The following is a 26,459-nucleotide window of genomic DNA, read 5'->3' on the forward strand; positions in this document are numbered from 1 at the left end:
AAGTCTTGCTATTGGTAGCCATTAAGCTACTGTATTATCCTAAAAACCCATCTGGTTCACTAATTTCTTTCACGACGGGAAATTTGATCTGGCCCACATGTGATCCAGGCCCTCAGCATTGTGGCTGACTCTTAAATAGCCGAGCAAGACACTGGGTTCAAGGGCAATTAGGATTGGGCACAAAATGCTGGCCTTGTCAGTGACGCTCACATCCAAGAGCAAATAAAAATAAACATTCTTGAAGTGTGACATCTCATTGGGATGCACTTGGGGATAAAAGAGCCAGGCCCTGCATTACATTTGCCATTCTCAGTCTCTGTAAACTGTAATCTCCTCCAGTGCTACAATCTACCAAGATATCTGTGCTCATCTAATTCTGGCCCCTTGCACATCCCCAAATGTGGGGGTAAGACCCACCCAGACACGGGGAGAATGTGCAAACTCCGCACAGTGACCCAGAGCCGGGATCGTACCTGGGTCCTCAGCGCCATAGGCAACAATGCTAACCACTGTGCCACCGTGCTGCCCTTAACGCTCCTGAAGACCTACCGGTTTGATGAAGATTTTAATCATCCGCCCCGAGATTATCTTCTGTGGCTCAGAGTCAAATTTTGTTTGATAACGTTCCCCCGGAAGGGCCTTGGGACATTTCACTATGTGAAAGGTGCTATGAAAACACAAGTTGTTGTAAAGTGGTGACCCCCCTTTTACTTTGACTGCTTGAATAGTTAAAAAGGCACACATAGATTGAACCAGGGGCGCTTTTAGATCCTTTCCCTTCACTCATTAACCTGTCTCTATTCCTCTATTTAAAGCCTGTTTTGTTGTGGGATGTTTGAACGGGCAGTATTCGCCTTTCCTTAACATTTTGTCTTTTCCATCAAGGATCTCCCAGCATTTCACCCAGAAAGTGAAAGGGACAATTAAGTGTGAACTATTTAATAAAATCTTTCAGAGGATAATATGTCCAAAGGTGCTTCACAGGAGTGTTACCAAACAGAGTTTGATACTGAGGCATAAGGAGATATTCGAGCAGACGATCAAAAGCTTTATTCTACAGGGAAGTGTTTGGTCTCCTCTTGACAACTGGCCACAGTGACAAGTTTGGAAGGAGGAACTCGCTGTGAAGCTAAGCACAGGCGCAGACCTATATCCCCTCACTTTCTGCAGAGAGGGCCCACAACCCTCGACAGAGAGGGATCAACTGGATTAAATATTCGTGAAAGTGTGACTGGGGTGGTACAGTCGGTTAAGTACCTTTGAAATCTGGCTTTGAATCTCGTCCAGACTTGATGGGTTGAAAGTGTCTGCTTCATGGCTGGAACGGGCTCTATATGAAATGAAGTTGGATTGGCTCAGTCAAATTTCCAGTGGGTGTTGAGCAATAGGACAAAACTGCTGGGACTGATTTACCATGATGGGCTAAATAGCTGGCTTGTAATGCAGAACAATGGCAGCAGCGCGGGTTCAATTCCTGTACCGGCCTCCCCGAACAGGCACCGGAATGTAGCGACTAGGGGCTTTTCACAGTGACTTCATTGAAGCCTACTTTTGAGAATAAGCGATTATTATATTATTATTATTATTATTATTATTAATCCAGCACACAATTATTGACAGTCGCTGGCAGCTAATAGGATGTAGGCGATGGAAAAATGTCTGCTGTTGTTGAGGGTGACACTTGGCTGAATAAGGTGCGTTTGCAGCAGTCTCATTTTTGTGGTAGGTGGTTAGACAATGAGCAACAGAGGGTGGTTTTACCAGTCAAGGCCCAGACCTCCTCCTACACATCGAAGAGTATGTGCGCTGTCCTTCTTCAGGCTTTGTTTGTTTTTTGGCTCCAGACCGAGGCTCGGAAGAAGGTGATGCAGGAGAAGCTGAAGAAGAAAGATTATGAGATTGAAACTCTGAAGAAACTTTTGAGAAAGCAGGACCAGGAGTTGTGTGACACCACCACACAGCTTGTCAACCTCCAGAACTCTCTGGTAAGTAAACACCTCACGCTGGAGCCCAGAGCAGATTTTAATGTGTGTGTGTGTGTAGTCTTTTGTATCTATCACCAAAATGAGAATTTTTATGAGATTTAAGATTCTTTTTAAAATTTTCCCAGAATCTGGATCGAAAGGAAGCTTAGACTGAAAGGATTGAACTCTCCCTCAGTACTGAAGAAGTCATATTGGACGCAAAACATTGTTCCCTCCATAGACGCTGCCAGACCCGCTGAGTGTTTCTAGTATTTTTTGTTTTCATTTCTCCTCTCCCTTCAGTTTGTTGAAGTTTAAAAAAAATATTTTTATTAAAGGCACTTTGCACATATACACATAGAATTATCAGAACACCAGAAATTCACAAGAATAAAAAACACGTGCCCACAACAACCCCTGATACCAAGGTCACATCTCTCCCCACGCCACCTCGTTTCCCCCCTTATCTTCCCCCCCTCAAAACAACAAAGAAATCAGAAACAAATCCCTAAGCCCCCACCTCTTCCACATCCCGAGCCTCCCTCTGACATCTTGATTCATCTTTTTTTAAAATAAGTTTAGAGTACCCAATTATTTTTTCCAATTAAGGGGCAATTTAACGTGGGCAATCCACCTAACCTGCACATCTTTTGGGTTGTGGGGGCGAAACCCACGCAGGCATGGGGAGAATGTGCAAACTCCACACGGACAGTGATCCAGGTCCAGGATTTGAACCCGGGTCCTCAGCGCCGTAGGCAGCAATGCTAACCACTGTGCCACCGTGCTGCCCTTTCTTAATTCCTCTTAAAGAAATTGATAAATGGCTTCCATCGCTCCCTGTCCGGCAAATGTAACTTTCTCTGAGTGCAGGAATTCTGCCAGCTCATTCACTCACGCCTTTGGAGGCTCCGTGTCCCGCCAGCTCAGCAAAATCCGTCTCCGGCCTATCAGGGAGGCAAAGGGCAAGACATCGGCCTCTCTCCCCACCAGGACACCCGGACCTTTAGACACTCCAAATATCGCCACCTCTGGACTGGGGGCCACCCCTACACCCAGGATCTCAGACATGTCATCCGAGAATCCCTGCCAGATCCTCCTCAGCTTTGTACATGCTCAGAACATGTGGACGTGATCTCCCCCCCCCCCCCCCCCCACCCCCACCACACACTGCCCACACCTATCCACCAACTCTGCAAAGAACCAGCTCATCCTCGTAGCCGTCATGTGGCCACTATGCACCACCTTAAATTGGTTGCGGCGTAGCCTCGCAGACACTGAGGTCGCATTCACCCTCCACAAGGCTTCCTTCCACATCCCGGCCCTCACCCCACCCAACTCCTACTTTAAAAAATTTTTTTAATTTAGAGTAGCCAATACATTTTTTCCAATTAAGGGGAAATTTAGCGTGGCCAATCCACCTACCCTGCGCATCTTTGGGTTGTGGGGGTGAAACCCTCGCAAACACGGGGAAAATGTGCAAACTCCACACGGACAGTGACCCAGAGCCGTATCGAACCTGGGACCTCGGCGCCGTGAGGCTGCAGGGCTAACCCACTGCGCCACCGTGCTGCCCTACCCAAATCCTACTTGATCTCCATCGGAGCGGCCTCCCCATCAGTTCTCCGTTAATATCCGCACTCTCCCCTCCCCGATGTCATCCTCGGACAACAGCTTATCTTGCAATACCGGAGGCGACAGCCCCGGTAAGGACTGCACCTCCTCGCAAAGTCCCTCACCTGCATCTCCAAAGAACAAAGAAAAGTACAGCACAGGAACAGGCCCTTTGGCCCTCCAAGCCTGTGCCGACCATGCTGCCAGTTTAACTTCAAACTTTCTCCACTTCCGGAGCCCGTATCCCTCTATTCCCATCCTATTCATGTATTTGACAAGACACCCCCTTAAACGTCACTATCGTACCTGCTTCCACCACCTCCAGCAGCCAATTCCAGGCATCCGCTACCCTTTGTGTAAAAACTTCCCTTGCAGATATCCTCGAAACTTTGTGTCTCGCACCTTAAACCTATGTTCCCTAGTAATTGACTCTTCCACCCGGGAAAAAGTTCTGACTATCCACTCTGTCCATGCACCTCATATGTTGTAGACTTCTATCAGGTCGCCCCGAACCTCCAACATTCCAGTAAGAACAAACCAAGTTTATCCAACCTCCCCTCATAGCTAATGCCCTCCATATCAGGCAACATCCTGGTAAACCTCTTCTGTACCCTCTCCAAAGCCTCCACATCCTTCTGGTAGTGTGGTGACCAGAATTGAACACTATATTCCAAGTAACTAAGATTCTCTACAGCTGTAGCATGACTTTTTATACTCAATTCCCCGGACGATGAAGGCAAGCATGCCGTATGCCTTCTTGACTACCTTCTCCACCTGCGTTGCCACCTTCAGTGACCTGTGGACCTGTATACCCAGCTCCCTCTGCCTATCAATACTCTTAAGGGACCTGCCATTTACTGTATATTTCCCATCTGTATTAAACCTTGTAAATTACATCACCTCACATTTGTCCTGATTAATCTCCATCTGCCATCTCTCCGCCCAAGTCTCTAACTGATTTATATCCTGCTGTATCCTCTGACATGATGTATAGATGCCGGCGTTGGACTGGGGTGAGCACAGTAAGAAGTCTTACAACACCAGGTTAAAGTCCAACAGGTTTGTTTCAAACACTAGCTTTCAAAGCACTGCTCACCTGAGGAAGGAGCAGTGCTCCGAAAGCTAGTGTTTGAAACAAACCTGTTGGACTTTAACCTGGTGTTGTAAATATCCTCTGACAGTCCTTGTCGCTCTATGCAATACCACCAACCTTTGTGTCGTCTGCAAACTTACGAATCAGACCAGTTATATTTTCCTATAAATCATTTATATATGCTAACCACAGCAAAGGTCCCAGCACTGATATCACTAGCCACAGCCCCCAATTCAGAAACACACCCTTCCACTAACCATCCTGTTAGTGAGACATGACCTCCTAAATTCCCTGAGGATCTGGGCCAAATTCCCTCAGGATCTCCATGATCCTATCAAAACTTCCCACCAGGTGCGAAATGTTTAACAGATCATCCGCATACAATGAGACTCTCTGCTCCACCCCACCCTGCTCAATCCCTCGACGCCCTGAGCGCCATTGGCAACAGCTCTATCACCAGAGCAAAAGGCAGTGGGGAGAGTGGGCTCCTCTGCCTCGTTCCCCGGTTCAACCTGAAGTACCCTGAACAACTTACCACTAACCATCACGTATCTGCCCCCAGGGTCGGCTACAGTACTGCCAACCTTGAAGGCCACTTTCTTGCTGACCAGCACCAACAACCCCCTCGTCTTCAGCGCCGGCCCTAGGGTTGCTGGCGCCCCGGGCAAGTTGAACTTCGGCGCCCGAGGGGGGGGGGGGGGGGGGGGCGAGGGGGGGGGCGGGGCCGAGAGGGGGGGGGGCCGAGCGGACCCGAGCGGGGGGCGGACCCGAGGGGGGGCGGGGGGCGGACCCGAGGGGGGGCGGACAGGGGGGGGGCCGCCCTGGGGGAGTGCGTCCACCCTGGGGGAGTGCGGCCACCGCGCATGCGCTGGTTGGCACCGGTCCAACTGCGCATGCGCGGGACCCGAGTCTCTGGCGCCCCCTAGCACATGGCGCCCCGGGCGACTGCCCGAGTTGCCGGTGCCTTGAGCCGGCCCTGGTCTTCATGTCCAACCCTGAGTGGAACGCCTGCCCTACCCATTCCTTCCTCAGCCCTGTCTGAACTCCCAGTTTCAGGTGCGTATCCTGAAGGAGCACAACGTCCGCGTTCAGGCTCATCAAGTGTGCGACCGCTAAATTGGCCCATTCAATCCTCGCATGTTCCATGTGACCAACCAGGTCGAGGGGCTCCCTGCCCCCTTCCCCTGCCAATCATACATCACCGTTCTTTAGTTAGCTGCCCCGGTCCGTGTGTCGCGCGGTATTCCAGACCCAACCCAAGATATCCGTTGCCATCCCTCCTTAACCAACTGTGCCACACCAACCACATCCATGTCAGCATTCCCTCCCCCCTTAACCAAACAAAAAACTAACCCATTCCCCACTCCCTCCTCCTGGCAACCCCACATTTCTCTCCCATTAACTAGCCCAACCAGCTAGCATGGTAGCCCCCACCTGGGGCACCTGACTACCCTTCCCCCATCAATCTCTCCAGCATGTTCAGCACGCACTTGGTGGCCTCCGTACCTTCAATGCTCTCGGGCATCCCCACAATCCTAAGATTTTGCCTCCTGGAGTGGGTCTCAAAAACCTCCAGCTTTTCTCTCAGCCTTTTCTGACTGCTCGTCACCACTCCCATCTCCGCCTCCAGTGAGGTCAACCAGTCCTTGTGCTCCCACACCGTCTCCTCCGCCTTTTGGATTGCCAGGCCTTGCGTCTCCTGCCTCTGCTCCACACACTCAATCGCCATCCTTAGCCGCTCCACCACATTAGCCAAGTCCTCTAAGGCCTCCTTCCTTTGCAGCTGGAACTTGCTGTTGAGGAATTCCACCAACTGCTCCTTAGACCACTGGGAGGGCAGGGCTGCCCCCTCTTCTCCGCCTCTTATCCTGAGTCGCACCACAAATACTCTCTTGCTCAAGCTGTTGTCTCTTTCTCGTTGCACTCCTCGTCAGATGAGCCATAAACCAGTCCCACCAGAGGAGTGCTCAGTGCTCATGCTCAGTGCTCATGCACCTTTTGCCATCCAACACCACACAATTTGGGTGGAGAAGGGCCAAAATATTCCACCTCCAGCAGCAGCCACCAAATCTGTGACCACTTCACTCCATGGCCGCCACCAGGAAGTCCAGTTTGTTGAGGTTTTATGGGCAACCTTTATCCAGTAACTGAGGTTGAAACGGAGGCACATTTTTGGGAGCTGTAATGAACTCCAATTGGCTTTATTGGTTGGCCAATTGGAGTATGAGCTCCCTCAATGATAGCTCATTGAGGGGGCCCATATAATCACCTGTGGAGGCTTTGTGAGCCAGTCTTAAGTTGACTGGACTGCTAGCAGCACTGTTTGTAGCTGCTCCTGTAATATCGTTATTGTGAATAAATATTGGTGTGGTGACGGAACTCCTGCCTCCCGTGGATTACTACAGGAGCAGTATAGAGGGAGTTATACTTTCCATCTAACTGTGCTATGCACTTCCTTGGAGACCTTGATGCGGACACTAGGTGCCTGAGGTGTAAGGTTCAATTCCACTTGCCTTGATTATGTAAAACAGCCAGGATTTTTCAGCCATTCCCACTGGCAGGATCTTCCGGTTGTGCCGACAGCGAAACCCCGCCATAGCCTCTGCATACAATGGGGAACATTGTTGACAACAATGGGGCCAGAAGATCCCACATACGGCCAATGGTGGGCCACAACTGTTACTGTCGCAAAATACACCTTGGGTTTGGGGGAGGAGGTGGTGGATAATCCTCGGGTTGGGGGAGGGGGGGGGGGGAGGAATCCTGCTCGACATGATTAGCAATCATAACCACTTTGAGATAAATTGGAGGAGTCACTGTGCCCATTAATTACTGTCTGAACTACAAGCAGTAACCCAAGGCCTTGGCTGAGAGGACTTAATGAGCTCAATACTGTCAAGGAGCTGAATAAAAAGTACCCTTGAATTGATGGGATAATTTGAACATTTTCTTTGTTATCTCCGCTTGTGTTAATCCAGCTCCCTCACACTACCAGGCTCAGTGCCAGCGACCTGTGTTACTGACTGTATCTCTGTTGATATTAGCTCGGCTCTCTACCAGTCTCAGTACCTGCACCTGAATGAATTTTAAAGTTAACCCTAACTACTTGGTAACCATTTGATTTTTTAAATCATGAATCCTGAAGTCAGCGGTCAGCCTTTAGGGACATTTTTGAATCTTTGACGATGGAAGAATAATATCAGCCATGTAGTGACAGACATTAAGAGGAATGTAAATGTCTAGTGAGTTCCTCACCAGCAATGCGGCACAGTAGCAAGTGGTTAGCACTGTTGCTTCACAGCACCAGGGTCCCAGGTTCGAATCCCGGCCCTGGGTCACTGTCTGTGCGGAGCACGTTCTCTCCGTGTCTGCGTGAGTTTCCTCCGGGTGCTCCGGTTTCCTCCCACAAGTCCCGAAAGACACGCTGTTAGGTGAATTGGACATTCTGAACTCTCCCTCAGTTTACCCGAACAGGTGCTGGAATGTGCCAATTAGGGGCTTTTCACATTAACATCATTGCAGTGTTGAAGTAAGCATACTTGTTACAATAATACATATTATTATAAATGGCGAGAGTCTTCTACATGTATACATCCAAAAGAACATGGCCACTACCAGAACTGGAAGCTGAAGATCCCACTGCTGCACAGTCGGGGAAATGATTTCTGGCCATCTATTGATGGGATGTTTTACCTCCATGATGTGGCGATGCCGGCGTTGGACTGGGGTGAGCACAGTAAGAAGTCTTACAACACCAGGTTAAAGTCCAACAGGTTTGTTTCAAACACGAGCTTTCGGAGCGCGGCTCCTTCCTCAAGTAATTCACCTGAGGGAGGAGCTGCGCTCCGAAAGCTCGTGTTTGAAACAAACCTGTTGGACTTTGACCTGGTGTTGTAAGACTTCTTACTGTACCTCCATGAAACAAACAAAATAAAACCCAACTCTCTTATCCAACAAGTTGCTTGCCAGTGAACCTTAATGAGCATCTCCCAACGTTTGAGGGGAGCATTGGATGGGGATGTTGAGAGGAGCTCAGATCAGGATGGTGATTGGTGTCCTCCAACCTCACAAAGCTGGTTCTGGACAGCACCTCCAATTGGCCTGTTTGTGTGGCATTAACCTGGACCGTTCCTCCGTCAGTCTCCCCGCCCCTCAGCCAAAGGTGCTGATTCTCACTGGGGTCAGGTTCTGTGGAAGTCAACTTTTGGTACTTCAAGTGGCCATCGTATATGTGCGATTAGCTCTTCAAATCTGAAGGGGGAATGGAGGGATCATTTGGATTGAGGAGGAACCCCGGTTGGGCAACACTTTCTTTTCCTTTTGGGTGGTGGGAGCAGATTCAATCATAACTTTCATACTTGAGCAGCATGTGGCTTAGTGGTTAGCACTGGGACTGCGGCGCTGAGGACCCGGGTTCGAATCCCAGCCTTGGGTCACTGTCTGTGTGGAGTTTACACATTCTCCCCATGTCTGCCTGGGGTTCACCCCCACAACCCAAAGATGTGCAGGGTAGGCGGATTGGTTACGCTAAATTGCCCCTTAATTGGAAGAAAAAATAATAATAATTGGGTACTTTAAATTTATAAAAAAGAAAAAAAACTTTTATACTTGATGTGCAAAAACTGGCAGGACCATGGGGGAAGAACAGAAAGTTGGGATTAACTAGGCAGCTATTTCAAAGAGCTGGCAAAGGCAAAATGGACTGAATGGCCTCCTCCTGTGCTGTATGAAATTAAATATAAGCTAGTCAAAACTCCAGAATGCACTAAACACAAAGGAAGGCAAACGTCTCTAATAATGCACGAAGCAGAGTCATGTCAACACTGGCAAAATACAGTTGCATGTTAATTAGCTGAGTGTAAATCTTTGAGTAATAATGGGTTGAAGGTCCTTACCTCACCCGTGATTGCTCCGATGTTTTATTGTTCACTGCAGAGTAAGAACATTGTTCTGGAAATTTCTGTATCTCGTAAAGTGTGGCAGTCTGACAGTAAACTGCAAGATTAGATAAAAAAAAAACACAATTGCAACACAGGACACAAACAGAGCGGGATGAATGGAGCCGGGTCATTGAGCTGGATGGAGGAATTGCATTGCGCCGCACACAAATGACTGCCTGTGGAAGCAAAGAGGTGACAGACTGAATTGGCAGTACGCCTAGTGAACTGGGGTTCCAGCCTTGGTTCGGAACCACCTAGTTAGTAACTTGCCACAGACGTGCCTTTGTGGGGGATATCCAGAGAGAGATGTGGAAATAACCTACAGGAACAGACCTACCGGTCCGCTCAGCCTGCCTTATGCAGTTGTGACAACTCGTGTGTCGCTATCCAGCCACTCTCCATCAATCCGGAACCACGTAATCTCCTGGGAGATACAAACTGCAGCTAAAACTCAACCAATTAGCATTCCTCCTTGATCCCCTTAGGCGATCAAGACTAGAACAGGAGAACACATTAACCCTGGTAAGGCACCTACCTCTTGTATGAGGTGAACCAGGAGCTGCTAGGGGAATCTAGCATTCACGCCTCGAGCTGGTAACCAGTTCAACGGGTTTAGCCTTCTCTGAGTAAAGAGAAACCAGCCCTAGCATCTAATTTAGTTCTGCCCACACAAATTTGAAAGCATGACCCCGGGTCCTCTCTAATTTATTTAGTTGAAATAATTGGTCTACTTGCAGACAATCTGGTCCCTTCACTATTTCATTAGCATGGAACCAGGACAAGCAGACATGACATCAGATGATAGGATTAGCAATGAGGTAACTTAATTCAAAATTAAAAAAAGATAAAATATTAAATAAACTAAACGAATCACGCAATCGGAACAGATTACATCCATGCATTTAAAAATTACCTGGGGAAAGGGGGCAGAGTCATTACTACACATATTTAATAGCTCATCAGAGAACAGGGGGCTGTCAGATAGCTAATGTCATTCCTATATGTGCGGAGTCTGCACGTTCTTCCCGTGTCTGGGTGGGTTTCCTCCGAGTGCTCCGGTTTCCTCCCACAAGTCCCGAAAGACGTGCTTGTTAGGTGAATTAAACATTCTGAATTCTCCCTCAGTGTACCCGAACAGGCGCCGGTGTTTGGCGACTAGGGGAATTTCACAGTAACTTCATTGCAGTGTTAATGTAAGCCTGCTTGTGACCATAATAAAGATTATTTTTAAAATTATATTTAAGAGACATAGAATATGCCCGTGGAATTGTAGACCAGTCACCTTCATGCTGGTGAAGAGAAAAATAATAGAATCTCTACTAAAGGAGATAATAGAATAATGTTTAGAAATCAAAAATTATATTAGTGAATACTCTTGGGTGGCGACATGTAGGCGGTCTCACGTTGGGTGGCTCCTCCTAGAGTCTTTGTTTTTTGGGTCTTTATGCCCGGTGTCAGGAGTAAGTTTTGGATGAGCTGGTGTGGGAAGTTCAAAGGAATCAATGGAATGTCCGAGGTGGACTCTGACCGAGGTGGTTTCGGGGGAGTTTCAAAGGCTGTTCGCCAAACATTTAGAGGTGCTTCGGAGGGAGATGATAGCCTCGCTCAAAGAGTGAGTGAAGGAGGCGCTTGGCCCAATAAAGGCTGCATTGATGAAGACTTTGGCCAAGGGGCGAGAGCAAGGAGCGAAGATGAAGGGGGTGGAGGAGGCATTGTCGCAACGTAGCGACCAGTTCACCTCGATGAGTGAGGAGCTGTGGAGGGTGGCAGAGGTCAGAAAAGGAATAAGAGCCAGTGGAGGACCTGGAGAACAAGTCGATGAGACAGAAATTTGAGGATTGTGGGTCTGCCTGAGGACGTGCAGGGCCCGAGGCCGACCGAGTATTTTGCAGACATGTTCGCCAAGTTGATGGGGGAGGGGGGGAAGGGTCCTCCCTCTCCCAGCTGGACAGGGTCAATCGGTCGCTCCAGCCGAAGCCTAGAACAAATGAGCCAAACTAGGGCGGTCATCGTCTGCTTCCACAGCTACCACAGTTTTGAGATGGACGAAGCAGAAGCAGGATGTGAAGTGGGATGGTGTCGGTATACGTATATACCAAGGTCTTACGGCAGAGTTAGCGAGAAGGCTTCGGCTGGGTGAAGGCAGCATTGTACCACAGGGAGGTTCGGTTCGGAGTGATCTTCCCAGTGAAGCTGAGAGGGACTCACAATTCGTAGGACTTCTACTTTGAGATGGCGGAGGAGGCTTTCGTGAAGACTGAACCACAGGGACTGAGACAAAATTTGGACTTGGATGGGGAGCATTTTCCTTTGATTATTTTTATTTGATTTTTTAGGGGTGTGTTTCTTTTCTGTTCGGTGGATGTAGTCTCCCCATTCTGACTGTATGGCTGGGGGGTTGGAGTTGGATTTTGGTGGGAGTGTGGGGTGAGGAGGTTGGAGGGTTTTTGAGCATGGGAGGGGCCAGGTTGCTGAGGGTGTGGTGGGGAAGAGGAGAGGGCACTGGCTGGGGTCACCGCGCTAGCAAACAAAAGTTGGCCAGTGAACGGGAGTGTGGTGAGGGGAAGGGTTCTGGTCATTGGAGCCTGGTCGAGCAGGTTTTGATGGACCTGAGGGGTGTGAATGCTGTGGGGAGGGGTTCGACACTGGGTGAGGGGTTTGCAAGAAGAAGTGGATGGAGGGAAGGATGGAGGCGGCCTCATGTAGAGGGGTCGGGGTTGCGGGCGCCCGCAACGCGTCGCTCTCGTTGGCTCCTGGGAAGTATGCGTGGAGTCTGGAGCTTGTAGCTGGTCTGCATGAGGGCAGTGACTGCAAGTTGGGTGAGCGACTGACCATGGCACAAGAAGCCATTCAAGTTGATGAAATAATTAGGGGACACCATAGCCAGGGAGATAGACACAGTTCTGTGCATTCAAGAGCAAGCGTCCAGAAGGCTATGTTGCCTGCTCGGTCAGGGGTTGGGACACTTACTCAAGGCTGGAGAGGAACCTGCAGTGGGAGGGTGAGAATCCATTTGTCATCGCCCACATGGGTGCATGAATTAGACTAGGAAAGGGGTTCTGCTTGGGGATCATAAGCAACTGGGGCTAAATTAAAAAGCAGAACCTTTTTAAGATTAAAAAAAAATTTAGATTACCCAATTATTTTTTCCAATTAAGGGGCAATTTAGAGTGGCCAATCTACCTATCCTGCACATCTTTGGGTTGTGGGGGTGAAACCCACGCAGACACAGGGAGAATGTGCAAACTCCACACGGACAGTGACCCAGGGCCGGGATTCGAACCCAGGTCCTCAGCGCCGTAGGCAGCAATGCTAACCACTGTGCCACCGTGCTGCCCCAGAACCTCAAAGATAATAATCTCTACATTATTACCTGAGCCACAAGAAAATTGACATAGGTTAAATAAGATTAGAAAGATGAATGTGTGGCTGAAAGATTGGTGTATGAGAAATGGGTTTCAATTAATAGCATCAGTAACAGGGAAAAGTGGGAAATGTACTTTCGGGACACTGTTCTGGCGAGCTGTATAATTAGGGCAATAGAGAGGACTTTAAACTAAATAGTTGGGGGAAGGGATCATGTTAGAGGAAATGTAGTAAATTAAGGAGAAATTATAAGGTAAGAGAGCATTATGGCGATTTGTACAATGATAACCAGAGTGACAGGAAGGCAAACAACATAAAAGCATAACCATGCATCAGCAGATAAGGCCAGAGATAGTTAAAAAAAAAGGCAGAGTTAAAGGCTATGTATCTGAACGTGTGCAGCATTCGTAACAGAATGGATGGATTGTTAGCACAGATACAAATAAATATGTCTGATCTGTTAGCCGTTATAGAAACATGCTTTCAAGGTGACCAAGGATCAAATCTGAATATTCAAGGAAATTTAACATTTTAGAAAGACAGGAAGCTAGGAAAAGGTAGCGCGATAATTAAGGATGACATTAGAAGAATCCGTATAGTGGTAATATAATTGGATTAATAATCCAAGGACATAGCTGCTAGACTGGGTCTTTGGCAGATGGTGAGGGAACCAACAAGCGGGAAAAACCTAGTTGGCTACTTCCACACCAATCTATGCATCTGTACATGACAGTATTGGTAAGAGTAACCACTATCCCGTCTCTGTGGAGACAAAGTCCCATCTTCACGCTGAGGATAGTCTCCATCGTGTTGTGTGGCACTACCAGCATGCTAATTAGCATAGATTACAAATAGATCTAACAATTCAAAACTGGGCATCCATGAGGCACTGTGGGCCATCAGCAGCAGCAGAATTGTATATAATGATGTCATGGCTTGGCATAGCCCCGTTCCGCCTTTGCCCTCAATACAGGACGGGGGGGGAGGAAACAACCCTGGTTCAATGAAGAGAACAGGAGGGCATGCCTAAAAATGAGCTGTCTACCTGGTGAAGATACAACACAGGGCTACTTGGATGCCAAACAGTGGAAGCAGCATGCAGTAAACAGAGCGAAGCAACTCCACAACAAACTGATCTGATTTAAGCTATGCAGTCCTGCCACATCCAGTTGTGAATGGTGGTCAACAATTAAACAACTCACTGGAGGAGGAGGAGGAGGCTCCAAAAATATCCCCATCCTCAATGGAGGAGACCAGTACAAAACAACAAGGCATTATCAGCCACCTTCAGCCATAAATGCAGAGTGGATGATCCATCAGTCTACTTTCGATCATCAGCAAATGTTGTCGACAGTGCTATCAAGTGGCCCTTACTCAGCAACAACCTGCTCAATGATGCTCAATTTCAGTTCCACCACGCCCACTCAGCTGTTGATCTCATTACAGCCTTATGGACAAATGAGCTGAATTCGAAAGTTAAGGTGAAAGTAACATCAAGATAGCATTTGGCCAAGTATGGCATAGAAGAATCATAGAATCCATACAGTGCACAAGAAGACCATTCAGCCCATTGAGTCTGCACCGACCCTCCGAAAGAACAACCAACATAAGCCCATTCTCCCGCCCTATCCCCATAACCCCGGAACCCCACCTAACTTTTTGGACACTAAGGGGCAATTTAGCATGGCCAATCCACCTAACCTGCACATCTTTGGACTGTGGGAGGAAACCCCGGAAATCTATGCAGACATAGGGCAGCACGGTAGCATTGTGGATAGCACAATTGCTTCACAGCTCCAGGATCCCAGGTTCGATTCCGGCTTGGGTCACTGTCTGTGCGGAGTCTGCACATCCTCCCTGTGTATGCGTGGGTTTCCTCCGGGTGCTCCAGTTTCCTCCCACAGTCCAAAGATGTGCAGGTTAGGTGGATTGGCCATGATTAAATTGCCCTTAGTGTCCAAAATTGCCCTTAGTGTTTGGTGGGGTTACTCGGTTATGGGGATAGGGTGCTCTTTCCAAGAGCCAGTGCAGACTCGTTGGGCCGAATGGCCTCCTTCTGCACTGTAAATTCTATGACATGGGTAGAAAGTGCAAACTCCACACAGACAGTCACCCAAGGCCGGAATTGAACCTGGATCCCTGGCGCCGTGAGGCAGCAGTGCTAACCACTGTGCTGCCCCGGATAGAGAAACCCTGGCAAAACTGAAGTCAACGGGAATCAGTGGAGTGGGGGCATCTCTCCACTGGTTTGGGTCAGAACTAGGACAAAAGAAGGTGACTGTCGTTGTTGAAAGTCGATCATCCCAGTCTCGGGACATCACTGCAGGAGTTTCTCAGGGTAGAGTGCACAATGTTCAGCACCATTCATGACTCTGACAATTACTGAGGCAACAAGACCTGGACAATATTCAGTTTTGGGCAGAGGTGTGGCAAGTAACACAAGTGTCTGGCAATGAACATCTCCAACAAGAGAGAATCTAACCATTTCCCCTTGATATTCAATGGCATTACCATCGCTGAATCCCCCACCATCAACATATTGTGGGTTACCATTGACCAAACATTGCACTGGAACCAGCCACATAAGCACTGCGCTACAAATGAATGTCAGAGGCTGGGAAATTCTGCAGTGAGTACCTCACCTCCTGACTACCCAAAGCCTGTCCACCATCTGTAATGCACAAACCAGGAGTGCGATGGAATACTCTCCCCTTGCCTGGATGAATGCAGCTTCAACAACACTCAAGAAGCTCAACACCATCCAGGATTTGCAGCCTACTTGGTTAGCACACATACACCACAATGAACATCCACCACTGACGCACAGCGGCAACAATCTGTACCATCTATAAGATACTCTGAAGTCTCCTTTGTCAGCACCTTCCAAACCCACGGCCTCTATCACCGAGAAGGACAAGGGCAGAAGATGTATGGGGAAACCACCACCTGCAGGTTCTTCCCCCAAGTCACTCACTATTCTGACTGGGAAATAAATCGCTAATCCTTCACAGTTGCTGGGTTAAATTCCTGGTGCTCCCTCCCTAAATAGGACAGGTAAGAAGACACATGCAGGAATATTTATAGGCCCCTAACAATAGTTACACTGTAGGACAAGAATGTACAGGAAGACATAAATGGGACAGGTAAGAAAGGTACTGCAATAATTATGAAAGACTTTAATCTACATGTAAATTGAGCGAATCAGATTAGCAAGGGTAGCCTGGAAAATTAGTTCATACAGTGCAATTGGGACAATTTCTTAAAGCGGTATGTACTGGTGTCAACCAAGGAGCAGAATATTCTTGACCTGTTGGTGTTGAATGAAACAGGATTAATCAATAACCTCATGTCTGAGCGACAATAATCATGATAGAATTTCACATTGTGTGAAGGTGAGAATTTTGACTATTGTTTTAACCCTAAATAAAGGTAAGGGTACGAAGGCAGAGTCAGCTAAAACAAACTGGGAAATTAGGTTAAAATGTAGGACAGCAGCAACGCAGCGGCAGACCTTTAAGGAGATAAACGCTTGGCAAAGATTTATCCCGATGAGAGAGAAAGATTCTTTGTGAAGGATGCATCATCCGTGCCTAAATAAGAAAGTTAAGATGGTATCAAATTGAAAGAAACACTGCACAAATCTAGCGGTAGGTCAGAAAATTGGTCAGATTTTAAGAGCCAGCATAAAATGATTAAAAATTAATAAAGAGAGAAATTAGAATACGAGAGGAAACTGATTAGAAATATCTACAGAGGCGGCGCGGTGGTTAGCCCTGCTGCCTCACGGCACCGAGGTCCTAGGTTCGATCCCAGCTCTGGGTCACTGTCCGTGTGGAATTTGCACATTCTCCCCGTGTTTGCGTGGGTTTTGCCCCCACAACCCAAAGATGTGCAGGGTAGGTGGATTGGCCATGCTAAATTACCCCTTAATTGGACAAAATGAATTGGGTACACTAAATTTAAAAAAATATATATAAACACAGATAGTAAAGGTTTCTACAAGTATTTAAATAGAAAAATAGTAACTAAAGTGAGCTTTGGTTCTCTAGTGAGTGAGTCTGGGAACTTATAATAGAAGACAACAAAATGGCAGAGAGGTTGAACAAGTACTTTGCGTTTGTCTTCACTGTCAAAGACTTAGAAAACTTCTCAAAGATACTTGATAATTAATGTTTTAGGCGGGTTGGTTCGACGTTGACTGCAACTGATTGGTTGTTCTGTGTTGTGTGTTCATTAGTCATCCTGTGTGTCAATCACGGCCTGTCTGCATCTCATTATATACATGAGTGGATATTATGACATATCCCCTTTTTTGAAAATAAGTTATGGAACGTGAAGGTATATACATGCCTGACTATGTACAAGTGGTGAGTTAATGAACATATGTACATGGGAAGGTGCCTATCGTGCAGATACAGAGCAAACTGAACAAAATTTACAAAAGTAAAGTCTATAGATTCAGTCTTTGAGGTGGGCGACGAATTCTGGTCGATCGCCTCAAAGGTGGAGCAGGGGACGCCGGCACTTGGTCAGACGGGATTGCTTGCATTGCGGCGGTGTCATGGACATGATTTGGACTCGCTGGACCAGATTCAGGAGCTTGCAGGCGCGAGCACTGAGCAGGGACGCCCTGTCAGGCCGAACGATCTCGAATAGTAAAGTTGCCTTGATTTCCTTGTGAGGTACCCCTAGCCAACACGATCCACTGGCAGCTATGGCATTGCCATTGTAGTCAAGGAGTTGGCAGGCTGGTGGAAGAATGCTTGGTTGGTCATGGATGCTGTCGAGATCTGACTGTGATATGAGGTTCGTAGACGCGCCGGTGTCCAGTTTAAATCGGATGCGAGCCTGGTTGACTGTGAGGATAGCACACCACTCGTCGTCAGGATCCACACTGAGGATCGAAAGGCGGTTTGCAGGTACAGTGGAGACCAGCTCGCGTGTGGTTATGATGCCCACCCGATATGGAGACTCGAGGCAGTCAGCATCGGGGTCTGTTGGGCTGTCGGGATCAGCATCCTGCATGTCTTGTTGTACCGAGCGGACACTTCTGCGCCGTGTCTGGGACTGCTGGCTGATAATCGGTGGAGCGGACCTGCAGCAGGCCGCGTAATGGCCAGGCTTCCCACACTGTAGGTATCGCCGTCCTTTGGCTGGACATTGCTGCTTTAAATGGGCGGAGCCACAATTCGGACACGTCATAACGCTGACGTCAGCGCGTTCTGTGCATCAACGGGCATGCGAAGTGTGGTCGGCCGACGTACGCACCTGCACATTAGGGTTTTTGGCCTCATCGTCCACCCGGTCGTGGCGCGCATGCATAGGGAACCGGGAAAAGCGCACGAAACGGCCACTCTCCTCGATGCTCAGACCTTGCATTTTTGCAGTGGCCTGCACCCGTTCTGCCTCGTGGGAGGCCAGTTTTGCAGTTTCTGCCGCCCTGATGTGGGAGTAATGATTCTTGGCATGCTCATGACTACGCTCGTCTCGATAGCGACGGAGAGGGTTAGCTGCTTGATTTTGAGGAGCTGCTGCCACAGGGAATCGGAGTGGACCCCGAAAACGATCTGATCCCGGATCATGGAATCAGCAGTCGAGCCGTAATTACATGACTGCGTCAGGATGCGGAGATAGGTCAGGAAGGACTGAAAAGGTTCATCCTTACCCTGAAGCCTCTGTTGGAAGATGTACCGTTCAAAGTTCTCATTCACTTCAATGTCGCAGTGGCTGTCGAATTTTAGCAGAACTGTTTTGAACTTCGTCTTGTCTTCGCCATCGGCAAATGTAAGCGAGTTGTAGATATGGATGGTGTGATCCCCCGCGGTCGAGAGAAATAGCGCGATCTTCCTGGCATCCGATGCTGTCTCGAGGTCGGAGGCCTCGATATACAGGAGGAACGTTTGCTTGAAGATTTTCCAATTGGCGGTGAGGTTGTCGGAGATGCGGAGCAGCGGAGGAGGCTGGATGGTTTCCATGGCGCTGGATGGCCACTTGCTGGTCGTTGCAGATTCACTCGAGGTAGGTTTGGCAGGATTAATAGCTCTCTGGTACCATGATGTGTTAGGGAGGTTGGTTCGACGTTGACTGCAACTGGATGCAGGGAAGCTAGAAACAAACGTCTGACACCGGAGATGATCCAACACTGTTTTATTTAACTATGAACTGCTGTACATGTTCAGCTGTGGGTTGGCACTCTACTAATCCTGCTGACGACCTGTTACTGGCTCAACCAGACTTACTAGCTACCACATGGCAATAGTGCCCACTAACTTGTGCACTCTGACTGTCTCGGTGTCTGGGTCCCGAAAAGAGAGGGAGTCTTAATGCCATGTGGGCTTTATAGTGGTGGTGTCTTGTCTGGTGATTGGTTGTTCTGTGTTGTGTGTTCATTGGTCATCCTGTGTGTCAATCACTGCCTGTCTGCATCTCATTATATACATGAGTGGATATTATGACAATAATCAACAGGGGAATGGGGTGGGGTGGGGGGAGGGAACTTAAAACAATCAGCATCAACAGGGAAAAGGTTCTGGGAAAACAGATGACCTGCATCCTAGGGTCTTAAAGGAAGTTGCTGCAGAAATAGTAGAGGCATTGGTTATAATCTTCCAAAATTCCTCAGATCCTGGAACGGTCCCAGCAGATTTAAAGATAGCAAATGTAATGCCTTTATTTCAGAGAGAAGGCAGACAGAAAGCAGGAAACTACAGGCCTCTTAGCCTAACATCCGTAATACGGAAATTGCTAAAATTCATTATTAAGGAGGTTATAACAGGATAATTAGAAAGTCATAATGGGATCAAGCTCCCCCCCCCCCATCCCCTCTTTCCTCTCCCCTACATCACCCCACCGACCCCATCCTATCTTTCCCCTCCTACCTGACCACTACCCCCCCTCTCTGACTACCTGCTGCAGCCCCCTCCCCTTACTGCTTCCGTTTACTAGCATCTCTGCTAACATGGCAACTCCCACCTGGAGATCTCCACAATGAAACCCACCCATAACGCCCAAACCACCCATTCCTCCACTCTGTCTTCCCCACCTTTGCCCTTCAGGAAGCCCCTACCCAGCATCCACCAGATCCCCTTTCCAGCAGGAGAAAGAAACCCAGGACTTGGAACCATCCCCCCCCCCCATCAACCATAACCAAAGAAAGGCCAAACCAAAACACCTACAAACATTGTATGTACATATCAAACCAAAAATTCCCACCATTATCCCTCTCCAAACCATACTCCTTGACAAAGTCATTTGCCTCCTCTGGCGTCATAAAATAATGTTCTTTCCCCAGAAGGTCCCCCAGAATTTGGCTGGCTACAACATCACAAACCAGACCTTGCTCTGAAAGAGCGCCTCCTTGGCCCTGTTGAAACCTGTCCGCTGCTGGGTCAGGTAGGCCCCAATGTCCTGGTAGATCCGAATCAACTGACCCTCCCAACTACAGTCTTACTTTGTCTTTGCCCAGCTCAGAATTCTCTGATTTTCCTGAAACTTATGCTCCGGGCAATCACTGCCTGTGGCAGCCCCCTAGCTCTTGGCCTCTGTCACAGCATCCGATGTGCCCGATCCACCTCTGCGGGGCTTCTTGAAGACCCCTTTCTTGACCATCTTCACAAACATCCTTGCACGTAGACCATGACATTCATTCCCTCCACCCCCTCCGGCAGTCCCGCAATTCTTTTCCTCCTGCCTGGACTGATTCACCTGATCGTCCCCCTTCGCCTTCAACACCTTACAGGCCTCTCCCAGCATCGCCACCTCTGCCTCCAACAACACGATCTGTGGTCAGATACTGCCCTTTCCACCTCACGGATCATTGAGCCATGCAACTCCAAACTTTTCTCCATCTTTTCCAAAATCCCGCGGAGAGGGGCTACTGCCCCCCTCAATCGCATTGAACCAGTCCCCTTGCACCTCTTTCCGATGGTGTTTTAGCTCCCCTTTGATGAACTCCATCAACTTCTCCACAGGCAGAGGGGCAGGCGATGACATCGCTCCCAACTCAACCATGCTCTCAGCTACTGCACCAAGCTGTTCCTCCACCACTTGAGCCAAGGTTTAACTCAACTTCTGCCGGTCATTGTAACCAGCCGACATTCCACTTTGGAGGAGAAAGCAGCTCCCTCAAATTATTTTACACTTTTTCCAGATAAAGTGCCCATTAACCATTAGTAGAAAGGGCCAAAACCCAAGCCTCCAAGCAGGAGCCACCTTGTGCGTGACCGATCATGGTCACCACCAGAGGTCCCTGTTTAACTGATTTGATGGGAATGATGGGATTGGATTGGATTTGTTTATTGTCACTTGTACCGAGGTACAGTGAAAAGTATTTTTCTGCGAGCAGCTCAACAGATCATTAAGTACATGGGAAGAAAAGGGAATAAAAGAAAATACATAATAGGGCAACACAAGATATACAATGTAACTACATAAGCATCGGCATCGGATGAAGCATACAGGGTGTAGTGTTAATGAGGTCAGTCCATAAGAGGGTCATTTAGGAGTTTGGTAACAGCGGGGAAGAAGCTGTTTTTGAGTCTGTTCGTGCGTGTTCTCAGACTTTGGTATCTCCTGCCCGATGGAAGAAGTTGGAAGAGTGAGTAAACCCAAGTAGACACGGGGAGAAAGTGCCACCCCCACACAGACAGTGACCCAAGGCTGGAATCGAACTAGGGTCCCTTGCGCTGTGAGGCAGCAGTGCTAACCGTTGTGCCATCATGCTGCCGCCGCTCATGATTATTACATGTCACAGTTATTTCTTGCTCTATGTCCTATAGTGTAGCTACAGTTGGGGGGGGGGGGGCTTTAAAATACTTGCAGCAATTACTTCTTACCGTTACTATTTCTTATCTCTACCCAAAGCTGACTCTACGTCCTGTTCTTTCAAACTAAGGTCACCCCGTGTCCTTCATTAACAGAGCTACCTGCCACCTTCTCCTGGCTCCCTGTCATTCTGAGATGTCAAATACCCTTTAACATTTATATCCCAGCTTTGGTCACCTTTCAACTATGTCTCTGTAACACCTGTATATATTTATTTATTTCTGTGATAACAATGCATCCCTTTTTGTTACGAAAGCTGTGTGCATTTGGTGACATGGTCTTAATGCCTTTTTTAAAAACCATTTTTGCAACCTCCAGCCTATCTGATGTTGCGCTCTTACAGTTATATGTCCTGCCCCTTCCTGTCAAACTCTGGTACTCGTTACCCAATTGCTGTCCTGCTCTATTACTTTGTTTTTTTTCCCCCTTTACTGAATGATGTGCGCAATCTAACCAAATTGGAACAGAGTCCCGTGACGAGCACGTTTAGCCTGGTGTTTCCTGGCACTCACAACGGCTATAAACACCACGCTATCTCCCGGGACTCTTCCAATCCGGGGCCTCGGCGGGGAATGCCCGGCCAAGGCCACACTTAGTCCCAGATTTAAACCACTTGTCTCCGATAACCAAATCTTGCTTTCATTCCGGAAAAGCATATGAATTATTTGAGCAAAATACTGCAGATGCTGGAAATCTGAAGTAAGAACAGGAAATGCTGGAAAGACTCAGCAGGTCTGGCAGCTTCTGTGGAGAGAGAAACAAGAGTTAATGTTCTGTGTCCAGTATGACTCTTTAATAAAGATTATTATTATTAATTTAACCCCCCCCCCCCCCTATAAAGACAGCGGCAGACATCTTGCCCCCACGAAGAAACTTAAAAAGGGGGTTCGTCCATCTGTTAGATATACCGTCCATTTTACACCGTCCATTTTCTGGCTTTTCTCACTTCCAATTCTCTGACCTTATTAAATAAATATTAGACCACCCTTTGAGTTGCAATTACTTTAGGTTTGTTTTCCAGCTCCTCATCAGGTGTTGTTACCTTTATCTTACATTTAAACATTTCAATCCCCAAGTTCAATGTGTATTCCTTAAAGCATTGGAATGATGAAATTGTCTATGGAAAGAAAGTCATCCTGATTTCCCATTCCCAATTCTATCCCATGGACGTTAGGGATAGACGGAATTAAATTTATTGGAGCCTTACTGATTGGTTGTCTTTCCCAGGAGGTGAAGCAGAGGCAGCTCCTCGAGGAGTGTGGGATGGATCATTCCAGGATATGCTGAAGCCTCCCCACACACACACACACACACACACACTCACAGCGCACATGCTCACAGCGCGCGCACACTCGCAGCGTGCACACACAAACAGCACATACACACACGCAGCACTCAATCGCAGAGCAAACTCAGCACAGACTTGCAGCACACACACACTCACAGTGCACGTGCACACAGTCGCAGTGCATGCACACTCGCAACACACACACATACGCTTGCAGTGCATACACTCGCAGCGCACGCACATACTTGCGCGTGCAAATACATACACTTAGAACTCTAGCAGCACACACTTGCAGACGCAAACTCACAGCACACACTCGCATCACACTCACATCACACACACTCAGCACACAATCGCAGCACTCAATCGCAGCGGACACTCACAGCACACACCCGCAGTACACACACATTCACAACAAACACTCATGGCACATACACACTCGCAGCATGCACCCTCACAGCACACACACTCTCAGCACACGCACTCATTGCACACACTCACTGCACACACTCACTGCACACACACTCACAGCACACACACAGCACATTCACAACAAGCACTTGCAACACATACACATGCTCACTCATAGCACACACCTGGAGTGCACACACATGCTCGCATATGTGCACTCGCAGTGCGCACACATTTGCAGCACACGCTTGCTGTGCACACTTACAGTACAGACACACTCACAGCACACACTTGCTACACACACTTGCAGTACACACTGATGTGCCATCAATTGTACGCGAGACGAGTGCTTTACAAAAGTCAGGCTTTAATAGACTAGAACATAGCTCTGCGATCGTCTACAATGGAATGGACGATCGCCGGCCGTTTGTCCATTTATACCTCGTTAATGGAGGCGTGGTTAACTCAGCCTCTCGGCCAATCGGTCAAGAGGCACATGACCGACCAGGGCCAATGGTAAGCCGGTGTTCTGGCCCAATGGCAGACAGGTATGCAGATCATATCACCACATTCACCCCTTGCGGAGAAGGAAGGCGGGGGGGGGGTATGAACGAGAGCCGGGGTTGGGGGGGGGGGGGGGGTGGGGGGTGGGAAGGCCGCACGGCGGCGGGTGCCAGGTCCCGGAGGGAGACCGTGTCCTGCCGACTGTCGGGGTACTCCACATACGCGTACTGCGGGTTAGCGTGGAGTAACTGGACTTGTTCACTAACGGGTCGGACTTGTGCACCCGCACATGCTTCCGGAGCAAGATGGGTCCGGGAATGACCAGCCACGTCGGGAGAGGGGATACGGAGGATGACTTCCTGGGGAAAACCAGAAGACGTTCATGAGGTGTCTGATTAGTTGCGGTACAGAGGAGTGAGCGGATAGAATGTAGGGCATCGGGGATCACCTCTTGCCGTCGGGAAATAGGGAGATCTCTGGACCGGAGGGCCAGTAGTATGGTCTTCCAGATGGTACCATTCTCCCGCTCGACCTGTCCGTTACCCCGGGGGTTATAGCTGGTCGTCCTGCTAGAGGCAATGCCCCTGTCGAGCAGGAATTGACGCAGCTCGTCGCTCATAAAGGAGGACCCCCGATCGCTGTGTATGTACGCGGGGTAGCCGAACAGTGAGAAGATGGAGAGGAATGCCTTAATGACGGTCGATGTGGTCATGTCGGGGCAGGGAACGGTGAAGGGAAAGCGGGAGAATTCGTCAATCACCGCCAGGAAGTAAATGTTGCGGTTGTTAGAGGGAAGGGGCCCCTTGAAGTCAATGCTGAGACGTTCGAAGGGGCGGGATGCTTTGATCAGGTGTGCGCGCTCGGGGCGGTAGAAGTGCGGTTTGCACTCAGCGCAGATGTGGCAGTCACGGGTTACTGACCTGACTTCCGCGATGGAGAAAGGCAGGTTGCGGGCCTTAATGAAATGGTATAGGCGGGTCACCCCTGGATGGCAGAGGTCCGCGTGGAGGGAGCGGAGGCGGTCTATCTGAGCGCTGGCGCAGGTACCGCGGGACAGGGCATCAGGAGGCTCATTGAGCTTCCCAGGACGATACAAGATATCATAGTTGTACGTGGACAACTCGATCCGCCACCGTAAGATCTTGTCATTCTTGATCTTGCCCCTTTGTGCATTATCAAACATGAAGGCTACTGACCGTTGGTCTGTGAGGAGGGTAAACCTCCTGCCGGCCAAATAATGCCTCCAATGTCGCACAGCTTCGACTATGGCCTGGGCTTCCTTTTCCACAGAGGGGTGACGGAGTTCGGAAGCCTGGAGGGTTCTGGAGAAGAAGGCCACGGGTCTGCCCGCTTGGTTCAGGGTGGCCGCCAGAGCAACTTCTGATGCGTCGCTCTCGACCTGGAAGGGAAGGGACTCGTCGATGGCGCCCATCGTGGCCTTTGCCCTGTCCGCTTTGATGCGGCTAAAAGCCTGGCAGGCCTCCGTCGACGGCGGGAAGGTCGTGGTTTGAATGAGGGGACGGGCCCTGTCGGCGTAATTGGGAACCCATTGGGCGTAGTATGCGAAGAACCCCAGGCAACGTTTGAGGGATTTTGGGGTATTGGGGAGAGGGAGTTCCATCAGGGGGCGCATGCGTTCAGGGTCGGGGCCTATCACTCCTTTACGCACTACGTAGCCGAGGATGGCTAGACGGTCGGTGCTAAACACGCACTTATCCTTATTGTATGTGAGGTTAAGGAGTTTTGCGGTTTGGAGGAATTTCTGGAGGTTGGCGTCATGGTCCTGCTGGTCGTGGCCGCAGATGGTGACATTATCAAGATACGGGAAGGTAGCCAGTAATCCGTACTTGTCGACCATTCGGTCCATCTCCCGTTGAAAGCCCGAGACCCCATTTGTGACACCAAACGGAACCCTAAGGAAGTGGTAGAGGCACCCATCAGCCTCGAACGCGGTGTACATGCGGTCACTCGCGCGGATGGGGAGCTGGTGATAAGCGGACTTAAGGTCCACAGTGGAGAAGACCTTCGCGATCTCGTTTACCATGGTGGAAATACGGGGGAGAGGATACGCGTCCAGTTGCGTAAACCGGTTGATGGTCTGACTGTAGTCGATGACCATCTGGTTTTTCTCCCCAGTCCGGACCACCAGCACTTGGGCTCGCCAGGGACTGTTGCTGGCCTCGATGACCCCTTCCGTCAGCAGCCTCTGGACCTCGGACCTGATGAAGGACCGGTCCTGGGCGCTGTACCGTCTGCTCCGGGTCGCGACGGGTTTGCAGTCGGGGGTGAGATTAGCAAACAAGGAGGGGGGGTCCACTTTGAGGGACGCGAGGCTGCAGACAGTGAGGGGGGGTATAGGGCCGCCGAATTGGAAGGTCAAGCTCTGCAGGTTGCACTGGAAGACTTGTCGGGGCGTCCTGCAGCACAGGCCTGAGGGAGGTCGGGAGCGGCGGGTGGCG

At 49.2% G+C, this 26,459-nt stretch overlaps 1 protein-coding gene across 1 annotated transcript in view; it reads left to right on the forward strand.

Annotated features, from left to right (window-relative positions):
* Positions 1-26,459, forward strand: part of LOC119951040 (golgin subfamily A member 6-like protein 7) — a 116,813-nt gene that overhangs the window by 79,405 nt on the left and 10,949 nt on the right. The window contains exon 9 of the mRNA XM_038774075.1: positions 1,845-1,985. Coding sequence (XP_038630003.1) covers positions 1,845-1,985 — 141 coding nt within the window. The remainder of the gene's footprint in view (positions 1-1,844; positions 1,986-26,459) is intronic.

The sequence above is a fragment of the Scyliorhinus canicula genome, chromosome 16 (genome assembly GCF_902713615.1).
Source record: "Scyliorhinus canicula chromosome 16, sScyCan1.1, whole genome shotgun sequence".
NCBI classification, from domain to species: Eukaryota; Metazoa; Chordata; class Chondrichthyes; order Carcharhiniformes; family Scyliorhinidae; genus Scyliorhinus; species Scyliorhinus canicula.